The sequence below is a fragment of the Leptonychotes weddellii genome, chromosome 1 (genome assembly GCF_054177405.1).
Source record: "Leptonychotes weddellii isolate Sample4059 chromosome 1, ASM5417740v2, whole genome shotgun sequence".
Taxonomy (NCBI): Eukaryota; Metazoa; Chordata; class Mammalia; order Carnivora; family Phocidae; genus Leptonychotes; species Leptonychotes weddellii.
Window position 1 is genome coordinate 48,278,078 of NC_138369.1, and position 17,476 is coordinate 48,295,553.

Consider the following 17,476-nt stretch of genomic DNA (forward strand, 5'->3'; position numbering starts at 1 on the left):
AGGCGCCCCAAGAACTCCCCTGTTATTAACAGGGCACCTGCATGGCTCAGTCAGTTAAGCGTCTGCCTTATGGCTCGGAGTGCGATCCCAGGCTCCTGGAATCGAGCCCTGTGTCAGGCTCCCTGCTCAGCAGAGAGACTGCTTCTCCCTCTCCCTCTGCCCCTCCCTGCCGCTGGTGCTCTCTCTCTCATGCGCTCTCTCTTTCTCTCTCACATAAATGAATAAAATCTTTAAAAAAAAAAAAAAAAGAACTCCCGGTTGTCAAGAAGAGAGAAGCTTCAAGTTCAGAAAAATGTGTACAGTGCCAACAATACTTGGGGACCCCTTTACTCACATTTACTTCACACCTTACATTTTGAGTAAGCCTGGAGGATGGGCCTGCAGCCAGAGAGAGAACTCTCCTCCAAGAACAAGAGCTTCTAAGAGCCCTGTTGGACTGGGCTGCTTCAATAGATAGTGAGTGCCCTGTCTCTGGAGGCAGCCAAATAGGAGCTGGGACACTTGTCTGGAAGACTCAGGATTTCAACATCAGGGTCAAGTTTCCCCAGACCTCGAGCCCCTGTTCAGTCCCACAATGCTGCAGTACTAGGTTTATCCCTGTGCCATCCCTGTCAGCAGCAGATGCTAGGTTTCTCCAGTCAAGACAAGTATTTGTGTCCCCATTCTACAGATGGTCCCAGCGAGAGCCACAGCCGTTCTCTGGTTGTGGGCTGGCCCTTGCTCATGTGTCTCATCCCACCATGGCTCTTGTGGAGTGGGACAGAGCGCCCGGGGCAGGCACGATCCCCAGGACAAGCCAAGCACTATGGGAAGCACCAGCAGCCTCCCATGGGGCAGACCCCACAAGGGGTGTTTAGGAGGCACCTTGACCCCTGGGGTCTCTGCCTCCCATCGGCTTGGGCCTGTGCAGAGACCATTGCACCTCGAGATGGAGATTGGGTTCTGGTTCCCTCTGCCTCTTCTGTAACCTGCTGGAGGAATTTTTCATGGAGCATTGACAATCGGTGACAGATCCTAGCAGCTTCTCTCAGACAGTTGTTTCTGAAGGACGTTTACACATTTCTTTGGCATTTTCCTGCTGCTAATTAGCAACATTCTCATTTCCCTTAATCACAGAGACGAGAAAGCCCACAGCGGTTCTTCAATTAGCTCATAGAAAATGTTTCTTTCTTTCCTATTGATACACATTCGGGATGCAAGAATGGCTCCTGGGTGTGTTTCGGCTTCTGAGTGTCTCTGGAAGGTAGCTGTGGTATTCACACACCAGGGCCATTGTGGGGCTAGTCTGCCCACACAATGCATGAAGGGCTGTGCTGATTTCTGCTCACACATACCCCAAAACTCTCTGCGAGGGGCCTTTATTTCATTTTTGGCTGCCTTTTCTCTAGGAGTGCTTACCTGATTTAAACTTAGAGTTTCTTTCTTCTCACCCATTCTTTCCATTTCATATCAAGTCCTGCATGCAGAACCCATGTGACTAGAAAGGCAGGGGGAATGGCCCACTGTGCGCCAAGCACCTCGTACCTTTAAGTAATGCATTCATTCTGCAAAAGACTGGTGCCGGCCCAGGCACTGGGAGTCAGTGGTGAACAAATCACAAGCCACAGTGTTTCTCTCCGTTTCCTCCGTCCTGTGATGCATCGGCAGGCATGGCGACATTGTATATTTGACAAGTGCATCAGGAAGGAAGATGGGGAGAGTAGCAGGGGGCGGCCACAGGCTTTGAACTCGGTGTGTCCTGCTTTTTCCCAGAGGTACCTGTCCCAGTCCTGGCCCAGCAGGAAGCCTCAAGGCCAGCTGGGGTCCCTGGATGGATTTTCATCCAGCCTCCAAGCCAGGGCTCTTCCCCATGCCTGTGATTTCCCTGTGTTCGTGGTCACCCCCTGCAGGTCTCAGGGACGTCTCACTGGGGGCATGGACCCCAACACTTGCATGGCGCGGCCTGACGCCCCCCCCCCATTGACAGGCACTCTATAATAGGAAATGGGAGCTGAAGGGTCCTGTGACGTCTGGAAGTATTTATAGGGTCCTTACTCTTCTATAAATGCCACCTGTCAAGGGACAAGCCTGAAGCGTATGGGGACCCGGGGAAGCTTGGAGCCAAGCCGGTGCGGGCAGAAGCTCGGGGCCGGGCGGGCGCGAGCGGACATCACGGTGTCAGCCCGCTCACGAGCAGAGCCACCTCAGGCTCCACCGCCAGGGTCTTAATGAGCAGTAATGTATTCATCGTCCCTGAAGAGATGACAGGACTTTCCTCTCGGCTCAGTATGCCCTGAAGTTCTCACTTCTCACTGAAGTTCAACACTTAGAAATTAGAACTCACTCTGGGCCTGGAGTGTCCCCTACTCCTCTCCTTCATACACGTTCCCCCCCGAATGTCAGTCAAGAAGCAAGTGGGTCCAAAATGCCACGAGAAGCAGACAGGCACAGTCCAGAGTTGGCAGTGAGGCCGGTCCCCGCTCGGCCACCAGTGGCCTGGCAAATGTCCCCCTTCTCCAAGAGCGGTTTTTCTCCCAGGTGGCCCGTTGTGCTCTCCCTTGAAGCGTTGCTCAGCAGGGGTGAGGTGAGCCACTGTATGCCAGCAGGGGGGCAGGCTGGGGCACGCAGCCTCTCCGCGGATGGCAGATTGATGCCGGTCCTCCACGTCTGTCATGCGGAATGCGGCCAGACGTCCAGCCTCTGGGAAATCAAGTGGAAGACAGAATTGATTTCCCCTCACCATTTTATGTCTTTGTTTAAAATGTGCAAAATGGTCCTTTTGAAGGGGAGGAAAAAAGAACAAGAAAAAGCCCTCTGTGCATTCCCCTGCGTGGGTCTATCAGCCGCCAGGGCAACATGTAATTTCTTGGTGCCATGAAGGACGCGCCGGCCCCTGACAGCAGGAGGAATAGATTGGAGCCTCGAATTCAGTTTTCCAAGAAAGCTCTCATTTCTCTCTCGAATTTTTAAATGCGTTTTCATTGAGGGAAAAGGAATAAGCCAGGGTGAATCATCCTCGGCAAAACTGGAGACCTGGTGCTTCCCAGAGCCCACTCCTCGGCCTGTATTTCATACCAGACCTGGGTGGCGATGGCTCAAATTGCCGAGGCATCGCTTTGGAATACAACCATGATTTCCACTCTGGGGCCTTTGTTAATCGACTTTTAAGTCATCGTGTGGAATAACTCGGGCATGCCTCATCCGTGTTGATGTGCCCTTGAGCTCAGTGATACTGACAGAGTTTCCAGCTTGGCCGAGCTTGCTAATCCTCCATGCCCCCAGCTAACTGTGGGTTTGGGCCTCTGCCTCAGCTCTGGCCTTTTCCTGCCCTGCCCTCCTCCCCTGCCCACGGTTCCGTTTTGGTTGCTGGGGGCATCCTGTTCTGGCAAGTGGCAAAGTGTGGTAGAAGGAGCCCTGAACTGAGAGCTCGGGCACCTGAGTTTCCTCCCCAGTGCTGCCCCTTCAAGGCTGGCTTCCCACCCTGTGTGGGCCTCAGTTTCCCCATATGTGCATTGAGAGTTGGACCACAACCAGCATCTCCCAAAGAGATGAGGGTGTGTGGGTTTGCAGACTTTTTTATTTTTCCTAGAATTTCTAGGTCTTTGCAAAGCTAAAATTAAAGGTAAGCAAGCCAGCTGGAGTACCAGGTTTCTTTGCCATAACTGTAGTGACCTAGAGCTGTGACCCTGGATCTTGGTCTGATCAATACATGTTTACTGGGGGGTGAGCCTGTGCCAGACGCTAGGCCCAGCCTTGAGGCTATAGCTGATGAGAAGACAGCCTGGGGGAGGACGGACACTAGACTGTGGTCTCTGTCACAGCCCAATTACAAGCAGTAAAGCTGCACTAGGAGAAGTGAGCAGAGGTAGCGGGAAGCCTTAGCTATCTAATTGGGGAAGACTTTCCTAGGAAGGATGCTTGAGCAGAGGCCTGAAGGATGAGCAGGAGCCAGCAGGTGAAGATGGGGTGTGGGGGGGAAAATGCCCCGGATTGTTAAGATGGGCTGTGTGGCCCTGAGGCAGGCAGGCCCTAGCTGGCTTTGAGGAACAGAGCAGAACGGTGGCTGGAGCCTGACAGTGGTGAGGGAGCCTAGTTTGCGGTGACATTAGAGCCATGGGCAAGGGCTGGCTCGTGTCAGGTTCTTCTAGGATGTGGGAAGGATTTGGACTCAGTCTCTGGGCCACCTTTGAAGGATTTTAACCTGGATATGATGTGATCACATTTGGCTGTCTCCTTAGAGTCAGAAACCTGCTTTTTCCCCCGACAGGTTCTTGATGTTGACATTCTAGCCTTGTAAGCACTGAATCACTGTAAACCTCCCCTCCATGCCCCCTGCCAAATGACTGTAACACCACAAACTGCAGCCAGCAAAGCCAGGGCCAGACAGAGATGGGAAGCAGCCCTCTGGACTCAGCCACCAGCTCCGTGGTTTGCCTCCCACCTCCCCAGCCCCCAGACCATCCAGTTGAGATACATGCCTAAGCAATATAACACATCACGGCAAGTGCGTGTGCAGTATGAGACAGTGATTGTGGTGCGGTTCATCTGGGGAGAGATGCTTCTGTATGTGGGATCCCTAAAGCAGATAGGGAAAGAAGTAGGTTTAAAATGAGGGAGGTGGGGAGTCTTTGCAGTAAAGACTGGAACAGGTTTGTCCACCTACTCAGAATGTTCATGAGGTCGTCTCTACAAACACGGCCGAGGCAGAGATGAATGTCGGGATGAATGAGACTCAGAGTGAATACTTGAGACTGTGGTGGCTTCTGTGGTCTGTTTCCAGGTTCTGAGATTCTGTCAGGTCAGATGAGGACTCCTGAGTGAGGGTTCTGTTCAGAAAGGAGTTATGTTGTATATGGCACTCTTCTATTACCAGAGCTGCAGGGGCAGGCGGCCTGCACAGGAGACATGTATCCTGGGTTTGAGCCCCCGTGTGTGTCCCGTGGCCACTGACTGCCCTGCTTTGAGCAACTTCCATTTTCTCCTTCTCATAAATTGTACCAAGTTGAAGTAAATGCTCTCCGAGATCCATCCTGGTTCTACCATGTTACATTTCAAGCCCTTCCCCTGGCTGGCAGAGGGGGCTCATAACGAGGAGTAGGCAGGGCAATATCTGGGTTAGGATTTTCCTTGTCTGCAGCTTCTGAGCCCTGGCCTGGAGGCCTCCTCAAGATGGCATCCCATGGGTGATAAGCGGATGCCACGGGCAGCTGCAGGACTGAGCACCCCCTCCAACCTTGCAGGTGCACCCTTTGCTCCCGGGCATGTCGACCATCATGATCCATGACCTGTGCCTTGCCTTCCCGGCCCCGGCAAAGGCTGACGTGTACGTCTCAGACATTCAGGAGCTCTATGTCCGTGTGGTTGATAAGGTCAGTAACAGTTCCTAATAGGGCCCCTCACTGCTGGTTCACAGAGACGGGGGAGTGGTGAGGTGTGAGAGTTATTTTCCTCATGCCCTTTGCTCTTTCTCCTGGTTTCTGAGCCCCTGTACCCAGCTCCTGAGTTGCTTCGAGCTTCTAGTGCTGTCTCGCCTCCGTCCCTCCTTGGGCACGATGTGGAGCAACCTTTGCATTTAGACTTTTTTATGCCAGTTGACATCAGGAAAGCTCAGCTGTAAATCCTGCCTGAAGTTGTCTCCTCCTTAGCCCCAACTTGGGAATTCCTGTCCTCTAGCTGGTGTATGTTACTAACCGACACTAAGCAAGGCACACAACTTGCTGATGGTGAATTTTCCCCCGATATGTGGGTTTTGGATTCTTGGGAATCTTAGTGGCAAATGAGTAAAATGCACTAATGCCAAGTGCTTTTGGAAAAGGAATACATGATAGAATCTTTAATTCTTTAATGCAAATAGGGAATTTTTATTGCTCCAAATACCTAAAGGAGCTGCAGCTAGGCTTACAGAGGGTTGCTATCAGGTTCCTAGTTTCCTGACTGGAGAGAACAGTTAGTAATTAAAAGGGGAATGTTTGAGCAGCTTAGAGTACTTGAAAAGCCAATATTCTCTTCCACAGCCTCAGATATTCCTTCTGTGGTCCTATTTCCTGATCAGACTTCTGTTTCTTCACTAAGCATTTCTGACGCTTCGTATCCCAAGGTCCTTACTGTATGTATTATATATACTACCAGGTGTGAGCTATTTGGTCAGTGAGCACTTATTGAACTCCTACTGTATGCTATTCTGGCTGCATCTTATCACTCTAAATTCTTAGCTCTTTAAGAGTGGGGAGTATAATTTATGTGTCTGAGTATCCCCAAAGCCCCTTGTATACAGGAAGCACTTAAGTGATATTCATTTGTTGATTGGCCGATTATCTGGAGCTCAACCTGGGTCTGTGGGTTTGAGGTTAACAACGCTTTGGCAGAAAGCCTTGGAGTGCTACCAGTGATAGAATTAGTCACTCAGAGGCTACCCTGAGTCTTTGTCCCCCACAATGTAGGTGGAGATTGGGAAGATGGTCAAGGCATATGTCCGCGTGCTGGACTTTCACAAGAAGCCTTTTCTGGCCAAATACTTTGCCTTCATGGACCTGAAGCTCCGGGCGGCTTCTCAGATCATCACGTTGGTGTGAGTCCTCCCAGGGGGTCCAAGGAAGCCATCTCAGGGACAGCACTGGCAGGTTGAGGGGAGAAGTCCCAGCCCTTCCCTCTGTTCCAGGGCCCTCGACGAAGCCTTTGACAACTACACCGCCACGTTTCGCGTCCATGGTGTGGCCATTGGCCAGACCAGTCTCACTGCAACGGTGACTAATAAAGCTGGACAGCGAATCAACTCGGCCCCACAGCAGATTGAGGTAAAACTGTGCCTCCTCCCACCAGGTGGGATCCATCCAGCCCTCACTGCCTGCATGCATGGAGTGGGAAGTGTGTCATTTTTGTGATGGGCTAGGAGTTCTAGGGATCGTCCAGGAAGCTGCCGTGGAGAAACCATATTAAAATCTCTGCCCTGCCGTGTCCTCTGACTCAGAGAGAGCTCTCACCAGTCCCCGGGGCGGCAGCAGCAGAGGGAGGGGCCTGAGGTACTTTAATCTCCCTCTGTCGGGGGGGCCAGGATGTGGCTCAGAGAAGGGGGGAGCTGCTTGTCACATGGCCAGGGAGTGGCAGAATACTCTTTAAACCCTTAGGTGCCAAGAAGGAGGCAGATTAGGCTCACGTGTAGAAGCTCATCCCGACAGTCGGTCCGAACCAGCCCTCCGAAGCCGTGGGCTTCTGTTGTGGAACCCCCTGAGCAAGCAGGGAGCTCCGGGGTCTCCTGGGGTCATCTCCGTGTGTCACTTGGGATTGTCTTGTGGCATTAGGTTTGCACAGGAGCCTCCCAGTCCTCAGGGGCCAAGGCAGCCATGGCCCCACATTCACATCCAAGTTTCTCCTTAACCCTCCTGCCAGCGTCCTCCATAGGTCTTGTCCACACAGGGGCCGGCAGACTTTATATTAAACTGTTCCGGAGCCGGTGGTTGTGGTTTGTGCTTCTGGATGGAAGGGCTCCTTTCTTCTGGTGAAGAAGAATTCATTTCTGCCTATAAATAGCACAGCCCTACAGAGACTAATCCTTATGCACAAAGCAGCCCCTTGGCCCATGGCATATGCGCTCACCGTCCGGACTCTTCCTGCTAGGCGGGGGCTGGCAGGAGGATGATGTTGGGCCTTCCGTGCTGCAGAGACAAGGGCATCCTTGTCCCTGCCCCCCCAAAACCCCTCTTTCTTCATCTAAGAAGTTTTGAGAGCATTGAAGAAGAGAACTGTTCTCGAGGGCAATTTATCAGTAGAAATTGGAGAAATGCGATGAAAGGGGGAAAACCTTGAAGGCAGTGGAATGTGAACTTTGCCGTGCGTCAGAATCCCCTGGAGGACTTGTTAAAACACAGATTTCAGGACGCCTCCCCCAGTTCTGATTCCACAGATTGGGGTGGGCTGGAGAATGTGTGTTTCTAAGGGTTCTTAGATGACGCTGATACTGCTGGTCAGGGGACCACGCGGTGAGGACCGTGCTGCAAGGGGAAGTTTTATGTGAAGAAGGTGTGTTTATCTTCATGGGGCTTCAGGTCTGGGGAAACGAAGCTTGGTTACAAACAGTGGAACATGCCCTTAGGAATCGCAGATCCTCAGGCCCCTGCGCAGGCTGAGATCCTGGGGAGGGGCGCTCAGGCTCCTCCCAACCTGGCTAGGACCCCAGGCCCTCCCCAGTCGCCTCTCACAGAGGAGGGATGTCCAGGCACCACGTGTCCCTCTCCCTGAAAACATTCAGGGTGAATTCTGCCCAGCCGTGTGAGCTCGGAACACAACGGCCCACTTCTCTCTTGTGTTTCCACACGCAGGTCTTTCCCCCATTTAGGTTGATACCCAGGAAGGTGACACTGATCATCGGAGCCATGATGCAGGTAGGAGCCAAAGGCCACATGCTTGCCCATCCCCAGCCTTGGCCCCTGCCTGGCTCCAGGCATGCCCCCCACCCCACCCCCAGGCGTCAGGAGGCTAAGATGGAGAGCTCGGGGGTGTTGGCACCCTCGCCTCTGAGGATGAGGCGTGGGGGCTGATTGGGCACTGCTGTTTCTCCCCACTCCAGATCACCTCGGAGGGCGGCCCGCAGCCCCAGTCCAATATCCTCTTCTCCATCAGCAACGAGAGCGTTGCTGTGGTGAACAGCGCGGGGCTGGTGCAGGGGCTGGCCGTCGGCAACGGCACGGTGTCTGGGGTCGTACGGGCTGTGGACGCTGAGACTGGCAAGCTCGTCATCGTGTCTCAGGTAATGCGTGTGGGCTGCACTGACCACGTGTGCTTCTGAAGCCTCTAGCGATGGGGTGCACTGCACTGGTGCGCTGGTCAGCTGTGATGGTGAGGAGGTCTGTTCACTGGGGTCGGGCTCTGCTCCCAAGGACCCCCTCTCTGAGGGCCCTGCTTCTGCCCTCTGAGTCCACAGCCCCTGTCTGCCACCCGCCCCCTCCCAGGGCCAGCCCGGCCAACCTGGGGTCCCCCAAGATCCAGCTCCAGACTGAGTCTCCCTAGCTGCTCCTTAAGGGACAGGGTCTCCAGCACCGTCCCCGCCCTGGGGACGTTCCAGTGCACAATGGTGGCAGCAGCTATGACGGTGGACTCTGCCCTGGGCACTTTACAACCTGCCCCCTTTAGTTCCCTCGGCACCCCTGCCCCCGGGCATTTGCTGCTCACCTGTTTCCTGATGACAGGCCTAAGGAAGAGCTAGTGGCCCAAGGCTTGGGATGTTCATATGGAAGAGAAAGGATACTGTTGCCTCCAACATGCTTTGTGGATTGCAGTATGAGTTTCCAGGGGCGTGCGTAGCTTGGCTACTGTAAGCGTGGACAGTTGGACACCAGTAGGATTTCAGACCCAGAATTGTATTTCTAGGAAGAAAGGAAAACCTGAATCATGCACTAGTCACTTTTGCTCCACCAGAGGTTAAGTTATCCCCCAAGCCTCTTGGCTGGACTCGGGGACATTTGCAAAGTGCTTTTCTGGATCAGCAGAGATGTTGGAAGGCTCAGCTAGGGGACCCCTCCCCGCAGCAGGGTCTTCCTGCCCCACATCAGTGGCCCTGACTCCAGGCAGGGGAAAGTTGGTTTCTTTTCTTGTGTGTTTTGTTTTTTTGTGTGTGTTTTTTTAAAGATTTTATTCATTTGACAGAGAAAGACAGAGTGAGAGAGGGAACACAAGCAGGGGGAGTAGGAGAGGGAGAAGCAGGCCTCCTGCCGAGCAGGGAACAGGGAGCCTGATGCGGGGCTCGACGTGGGGCTCGATCCCAGGACTCCGGGATCATGACCTGAGCCAAAGGCAGACACTTAATGACTGAGTCACCCAGGCGCCCGTTTGTTTCTTTTCTTTTTTTTTTTTTTAAGTAGGCTTCACACCCAACGTGGGGCTTGAACTCATGACTTTGAGATCAAGAGTCGCATGCTCCACCGATTGAGCCAGCCAGGCGCCCTGAACATTGGTTTCTAAGTCTGATGGTGCTCCTTGTTTCCCAGGGGTGGGCACCTCGTTGGGCTCCTCACAGAAGATGGGAGATGGTCTCCTCGTCCTGAGCAGGCCTCAGAGTGCTTGGGCTCTCCCTGACATCCTGTGACCACGGTGACTTGTGGAAGCATCTCAGGGGAGGTGGCCAGAAATCTGGGCTCTAATGTGACTACAGACAGCCTTTTCAGAACCCCGATCCCCTGTTCCTTGTCCGGCATCCAGGGCTCCCTGGAAGGAGTCCGTGAGCTCCCCTGAGTTCACCGCATCTGAACCCAGGGCACCCAAGGGAGCTGGTGTGTACATCGTCCTAGAGAAGGGGAGGCTGATGCGTCCTCCTTCCCAAGGCTGACTTTGATCTAACATTGAGTTCATTGATTTACTCCCTTTAGCAGGAGTTGCAGTGTCTCTGCTTAAACCACCAAGTCTTTTTGAATCATGGAGGTAGATGCCCTGATTCTGCCTATCGATTTTATAAAGACGGCAAGAAAGCGTTGAGAATGTGAAATCTGTCCTGTGGCATATAGCAGGATTCAGATAGATGTTCTGGAGAATAACATGAAGGACCAAGGAGGCCTTGCTTTTTTTTTTTTTTCCTTCTAAAGAAAGGACTGTGGCTTCAGGAACTAGTTTATTTTCCTCCTCCTGGGGGCCCAGGTAGCTGAAATGGCAGCTGGCTGCAACTTCGGCCAGAGGGGCAGACAGCCATGCATTTCCCTCCCGGCCACTTCTCTTCCTGGTCTGACCTTGCCGGGCCACCTCTCTCTGTGTGTCTCCCATCTGGCGGGGTGGGAGAGGAGCTGGAGGAAGGTCCTGGTGCCCCTTGGCAGATGGAGAGGCTGTGCCACTGGTCCTAGCCGAAAGCCATCTTCTTGAGCCCAGGCAGGCGGGGGCTCAGCTTGAGGCCCATGTGTCCACAGAGTGTATGGGGTTCTGCTCCGAAGCTCCCAGTTCCATCTGTCCAAACCAGGTCACCGATTCAGCACCCATGGCCGGGGTATGGGCCGGGACTGGCAGAAGGAGACCAGGCAGTTAAAAGGGCAAAGGGAAGGAAGGGAATGGATGTTTATTGAGTACCTACTAAATGCCAGACATTAGCCCAGATCGCAAGACACAGGAGGCGGGCTCAGTATGAGCCAATGCAAATAAGGCTTAAGGGTTTTAGTAGCCTGGGTTCAGCAAGAGCCAATAGCACTATAAAAAAGCCTAATAAAGTTAATCTTTGTTTTTAAGATTTTTTTTATTCATTTGAGAGGGAGAGAGAGAGACAGAGCATGAGCAGGGGAGAGAGGCAGAGGCAGAGGGAGAAGCAGACTCCCCGCTGAGCTGGCAGCCTGACATGGGGCTCCATCCAGGACCCTGGGATCGTGACCTGAGCCAAAGGCAGATGCCCCTAAAGTTAATCCTTAACCAGATTAATTAGAGTATAGACTTCAGAATGAAAGGATATACAGTCTGCTCTAACTAGATTCTGTGTCCTGCATTTGTCACAGTACCCTGTTCACTTACAGAGAAACATGCTAGATCTGGGGTTGGGAGAATCTGGAATCCTCTCCTGTGAGGGCCACCCCGAAGAGCAGTCCCCAGTCCCTGCCCCCAAGGCTCTGGACTGCTGACCTGGAGCAGCTGATCAGATAGGCCTCTAGGCTCAGAGGACCAGGCTGGGACCCCCAAGGGAACGGGAAAAACAGTGGCCAGTTCTCTGTGGGTTGAGTCACCCACGGGGCCAGGCTGCCTTGGGAAGAGGAGCATGGTGCTGGGCATCTTGTGAGTGCCTCGTGGCCGTGGGACTCTAAGCTGGCTTCAGCAAGATCCTCCTTCCCTGGAGGGGTCCTGTTGCGAGCCCCTAGTCCCTACCGCAGCCAGCCTGAACCCCAAAGCCCTTTCCCTAGGACCTCGTGGAGGTGGAGGTGCTGCTTCTCCAGGCCGTGAGGATCCGCGCCCCCATCACTCGCATGAGGACGGGGACCCAGGTGAGGCGGGAAGCTCTCTGGCCCCTCCCATCCACACTGGCTGCCTGAGCAGCCTCTCTGCAGACCTCGGGCTCTGAGTCCTGGTTTGGGATGAGGTTGGCAGGGCCATGGCTAGGTCCACTGTTCCCTCTCCTGCTCAACAGCTGCTGGTCCATGGGTTCAGCTCCAGCTTTAGGAGCCTTCCCTGTGTTTCCTGCTCTGGGCCCCTGTGTTTTCTCTGGCACAATTACTGAGCGACACCTGTGCCCCGCCCCCCCCCCCCCCCCCGGCCGGGTCCACCAGCTTCCCACACCTAGAATAGCACCTGGCACATCACAGGAGCTCACGTTTATATGGCGGGTACTCTGCTCCATGCTTTCGGTGCAGCAATTCCTTCAGTGTTCATTAACCCTTGAGGTTGCTTCCCGTGTCATCCCTCTGTTATAGATGAGGATGTGAACACATGTGGAAAGCTTACGGCCTTGGCCCAAGGTCACATGGCTAGTAAGTGATGGAACTGTAAATTGACCCAGGCAGCCTGGCGCAGTCTTTTCTTGGCTTTTGGCAGTGTTCCACCACGTGTTTCCCCTGGCGGGCACTCAGGAACCTCAAATCCCACCTGTGCCCATTCCCCCATGAGCAGGGACCCCCGGCTGGGTTGAGAAAGAAGAGCAGAAGCAGGGACCAACCGCAGGGCAGGATGAGCTGTGCCACTTGGGAGGCTGCAGGCACCCTGGAGCTCTGGTCGGGGGGTCACATCACAAAGAGGGGGTCGGTCAGCTAAGGTGAGACACCGTCCACAGCCCAAGGACTATGTGCGGAGGGGCCGGTTCTGTCTTTTATTTGATCACTGGCTGTTTTGCCTGCCCTCCCCACACCTGTGCTGGGCCCATCTCTGGTGAGGGAAGGATGGGGCGCAGCTCCCATGGCATGAAGGAGACAGGAAAGGACCCAGGCAGTGGGGAGGTCAGGCAGTGCCCCAGGGCTTTTGGGGGCACTCTCGGCAGGGGGACTCCGGTGGTCACGGGCCTGGATTCTCTCCTGCAGATGCCTGTTTATATCACCGGGATCACCAACAACCAGAACCCTTTCTCCTTTGGCAATGCTGTGCCAGGCCTGACCTTCCACTGGTCTGTCACCAAGCGGGACATCCTGGACATCCGGGGGCGACACCATGAGGTAACTGCCTACCCTGGGTCCCCTTCCTGCCCCCCCCATGTGCGCCAGTGTCCGGCGCAGGGAGGGTTCTCCCCATATTTCTGCATGTGGGGTCTGCACCCTCACTCCCAGGCCGGTCCTGGCCCCATTCTTTCTCTCAAGGCTCAGCGGGACACCTCGCAAATGCCGCCACCACACCATCCTCCCTGGTGTCCTTCCTCCACTCCCAGTCCTCTCCTGTCCAGGAATCTGGGCTCCTAGCTCTCCCTCCTCACAGAGCTTTCCACTCTAAGCATGTACTTGCTAAGCGCTACAGACGGGCTTTGTAGGTAACTGACTTCAGAAGGCAGCAAAAATGACAGCCTTGTGGGGAGGTCACAGAAGTTCCAGAAGATCATAGGGTCTTGGTCAGGGTACCTAGTCTGTAACTTCTGACCTTCTCTCTCAGGTGATGCCTGGCAGCCCTGGGGCTTTTTCCAGATTTACCCCTGAGGGCAAACTCCCTTCCCCTTAGCCCTTCTGAGAGGGACCCTGGCCTTTCCTCAGACCTCAGAGCTGGAAGAGAAGCTACTGACCCCCTCTTCGTGTTGACTGGAGCCCATCTGTGGGAAGGGACTTGGTGTATGTCACCCAGTGAGCCAGTGGGGAAATGGGACAGGGTGCCAGCCCTGGTGACTCCAGTCTGCCACCCCTGGTGGGCCGTGGTCATGCGGGACCCAAGTGGGGGGTGGTTTGGGGAGGTTTCTTCTTGCCTTATCTGTGCACAGCAGGGAGGGGGTGATTGGGGAGGGTGGTATCCCCAGGACCAGGTACTTCCCCAGACTGTTCCTTAAGCACAGACATGTCATGTGCTGGGCTTTTCAGGCAAACACTGCCAAGCCTAGCATCCCTCTTGGTTCATCGCCCACTCCACACACTAAAGGCTCTGAGAAGGCCTGCCCAGCTGGGTTGACCCAGCATGACCCACTTGCACCTGTGAACCTCTCCATGCTGCGCGGGTGCTGGGGTTAGCGGGCCCCAGCCAGAGCGGGGAGGCAGCAGGCTTTGAGGACAGGTGGGCAGCTGTCAGGGGTAGAGGGCCCCAAACCCTCCCTGAGAACGTGTTTGGTGTCTGTTCCAGGCTTCACTACGGCTTCCGTCACAGTACAACTTTGCCATGAACGTGCACGGCCGAGTGAAAGGCCGGACCGGGCTGAGGGTGGTGGTCAAGGCTCTGGACCCCACTGCCGGGCAGCTGCATGGCCTCACCAAAGAACTCACCGATGAGATCCAAATCCAGGTAAAGAGCAAGGGGGGCAGAAGCCACCGTTATAGGGAAAGCAAGTGCTCCCCCCCCACCCCAGGGTCATTCAGGCCCACATCAGCCCTGCTACCGCCCGTGCACCTGATGACTTCTTGGCCTGCAGGGATCAGGAGTATATAAGGTGCTGTGGGAGCCCAGAGTTGGGGCTGCCCAGGGCCATCAGGATGGGGGCGGGTGGCCGGCAGGCCAGGTGGAAGGAATGGTGTGTACAAAGTCCTGGCGGTCTGAAATAGCTCAGTGTGTTCCCCAAATAGCCGATAATTCTGCACTTAGAGTCTGAGGCACCTTCATAGTAGGAAGAAGCTGGAAAATCATGAAGCATTCATTGAACTGTGTTTATTTCACAAATACTCAGCACTTAACGGAGGCAGGCTTGCCTTTCACCACTTCCCAGTGTTGTTTCACCTGGGAGGTGTTCCCATGAAGCCAGCAGGGCGCTGCTGCCTGATGATGAGTCTGTGGCCCGAGGGGGTAGGGGTCAAAGTGCCCCTCCAGGTCACGGTGAGTGGGTGGTGGGCCCAGAAAGGCCTGGAGGGCTATGCTGTATGGACGGCCTGGCAGACAGTGTGATCTATTGATTCACAGACGGAAACCGAGCCTCAGAGAGGGAGGGGGGCTGCTCAGAACCCCCAGGGGTACACCACTGAGTCAGGACCTAGAGCCCAGCGGTTCTTCTCCCACCTGGGGCTCAGCACCCATGTTTCTCTCTCCAGCCTGCCCTCCTACCTCCCCTGTCCTTCGGGGCCCCTCTCTAAAACTAGGGAAGGGACAAGTTGCTTCTGAAGAGCATTTTTAGCTTCACAGGGCCCTGTTCTACTCATCTGGGACTCAGTAACCTCTGGGTCCCCCTAAATTGCAAAGAAAAACTGAAAGTCGCCCTTAAATATCATGAGAAAGAAACAGATTCAAGCCTCCTCTTCAAGATGAAATAAGCCATTTCTAAACTAGACACTTACCTCGTCAGGGGTAAAGATTTTCAAAGAAAGAAACACCCATTTAGCAACCCCCTCACCTCTGTCTGCATGCATGCATGCACACGCAGACCGACAAACATACACAGACTCACAGACACATACACACATGCACATGTACGCACACTGATACAACGCATATATACATGCACATACACACATACGTGGATAAATACAGTTACACAGACCCAAATACAAATATACATTCTTCCCAGTTAAAAATAAAATGAAATCATGTCTGGCACCTCTCATGGGATTAAAGACGGGGCTTTGTAGCTTCCAAATTCTGTGACCTCACTTGAGTCACTTAACATCTTTGTGCCTCGGTTTCCCTAGCTGACAGCAGCTGGAGGTTTGAGTACATCCGAAACTTCGAGACGCTGGATCTAGCCCACAGATGTATTTGCTTTGGTTCATGTAGTGCTCAGAAACAATTTTTATTTGTTGCCAACATTTAAAAATAGGAAGATGTTGTCTAAAAACCCAGTAGGCAGCTTGTCCTGAAGATGGGGCGTCTTGCCACGTGGCAGAATCAGCAGGCGATGAGAAGCAGCCTCCCTGCAATGGAGCCGGCCCCACACCTCCCCGTCATTGTCCCCCAGGTGGTGAGGCCACGGGTCCGTCGCTGTTGACCCTGGTGCTCACACTGTTGCTTTCCTGACACTTGAGTTAACAGGAAAGTTAGATCGCTCTTACACCCTCCCCTCCCTCTAAAGAGGGGCAAAAAAGCACATGCATTTAAGAAAAACAGGAAACCTATTTGTGGGTGTGTTTCCTGTGCTGTGTGTGTGTGTCCGAGTCAGAACCAGCGAGGCTGCTGCACCCTGGGCACCCCCTGCCTGGTGGAAGGACCCCCTGAAACCAGAACCCCATCTCGCTCCCAGAGATCATTTATCATTCACCATTTAGGAAGTGCCGCTCACGTTGCCACACAAATCCCACAGCATTTTGAGACAGACATGGCAAGGATTATGGTTTTAGACCCATTTTACAGATGAGGAAATCTAGGCTTATGTATATGATCAGAACCCAGCAGTGCTGGGAGGGAAGGGGTTTCCTTGGAAAACCAGGCCCTTCGCATCCAGCCCGTCTGATAAGATCAGAAGCCAGAGGGGGAGCTCAAAGCTGGGTTCAGCATCCAGGCCTGGATGCCAAAGGAGGTCCTCCCAAGGCCCCCTAGAGAAAGGGACTTGGAAGGGCAGTGGGCAATTAGGGTGCTTGTCGGGAGGGGTCTGGAGTTCCCGTAAGAGCTGCGACCCTGGGCTGGGGAGCTGTGGAAGGCCTCGGGGCTCCTGAGAAGTGAGGATCAGATTCGATCTGATTCGCTCCAATACTACCAGGTTTCTCATGGGCCAGCCTGGTCCAATGACACGCCCCGCCCCGCCCTGTGCAGCTCCTGGGAGAGCATGGCAAGAGGGAGGAAGATCAGGGCCAAGGGGCGGATGGGACTTATTCCGAGATGGGCACAGTGAGGAGCAGCTGAACCAGACCCTGGGCCCTGTAATTTTGTACACTGCCTTCTGTGCCCATAAAGATCTCCCCACCACGGGAACTTGGGGGGCGGCCCGTGCTCCCTGGTTCCATGAAGCAGCCGCCGTCGGGCTGCGCAAACATGAGCCTGCCGCTTGTTCTCATCACACCTCTGGCCTCTCTTAAAAGTCCACCCTTCACATCCCATCCCCTGACGCCTGGCAGGTGCCCACAACAGTGTTCCTCCTTTCTGGGCCCCATTGGTCGCACTGCCAGGAGGGGAGCAGGGACCTGGGCGGGACTCCAGCACATCCCAGAGAGCAAACCTTGCCCTCCATTCCAGGTATTCGAGAAGCTGCTGCTGCTGAACCCTGAAATAGAAGCAGAACAAATATTAATGTCACCCAACTCATTTATAAAGCTTCAGACAAACAGGTACGTGACTCAGCGCTTGTTTGCAGCAGGGCTGAGAAGCTGCGCTCCACATCCGACAACTCATTTGTCAAAGTTGTCAGGAGCCGCGGATGCTTCAAGAGAACTGCGTCTCTCTCGGTGTGAAGTGGGTGCGGCTTCTGCATTCCCCTTTCTCTTCCCCATGGATTTCTCCTGCTGTTCCACATCACTGGTCCCCGGGGGTCCACCTTTTCTTCCCTGTCACCTAGAAAGCTTTTAATGCC

At 54.2% G+C, this 17,476-nt stretch overlaps 1 protein-coding gene across 2 annotated transcripts in view; it reads left to right on the forward strand.

Annotated features, from left to right (window-relative positions):
* The window catches only part of NUP210 (nucleoporin 210), a 100,888-nt gene that overhangs the window by 68,757 nt on the left and 14,655 nt on the right, over positions 1-17,476 (forward strand). For both annotated transcript variants that reach the window (XM_081822784.1, XM_081822783.1), the window contains exons 21-29: positions 5,220-5,348; positions 6,420-6,547; positions 6,638-6,773; positions 8,295-8,357; positions 8,543-8,722; positions 11,838-11,918; positions 12,945-13,076; positions 14,176-14,334; positions 17,143-17,234. In XM_081822784.1, the coding sequence (XP_081678910.1) occupies positions 5,220-5,348; positions 6,420-6,547; positions 6,638-6,773; positions 8,295-8,357; positions 8,543-8,722; positions 11,838-11,918; positions 12,945-13,076; positions 14,176-14,334; positions 17,143-17,234 (1,100 nt within the window). The remainder of the gene's footprint in view (positions 1-5,219; positions 5,349-6,419; positions 6,548-6,637; positions 6,774-8,294; positions 8,358-8,542; positions 8,723-11,837; positions 11,919-12,944; positions 13,077-14,175; positions 14,335-17,142; positions 17,235-17,476) is intronic.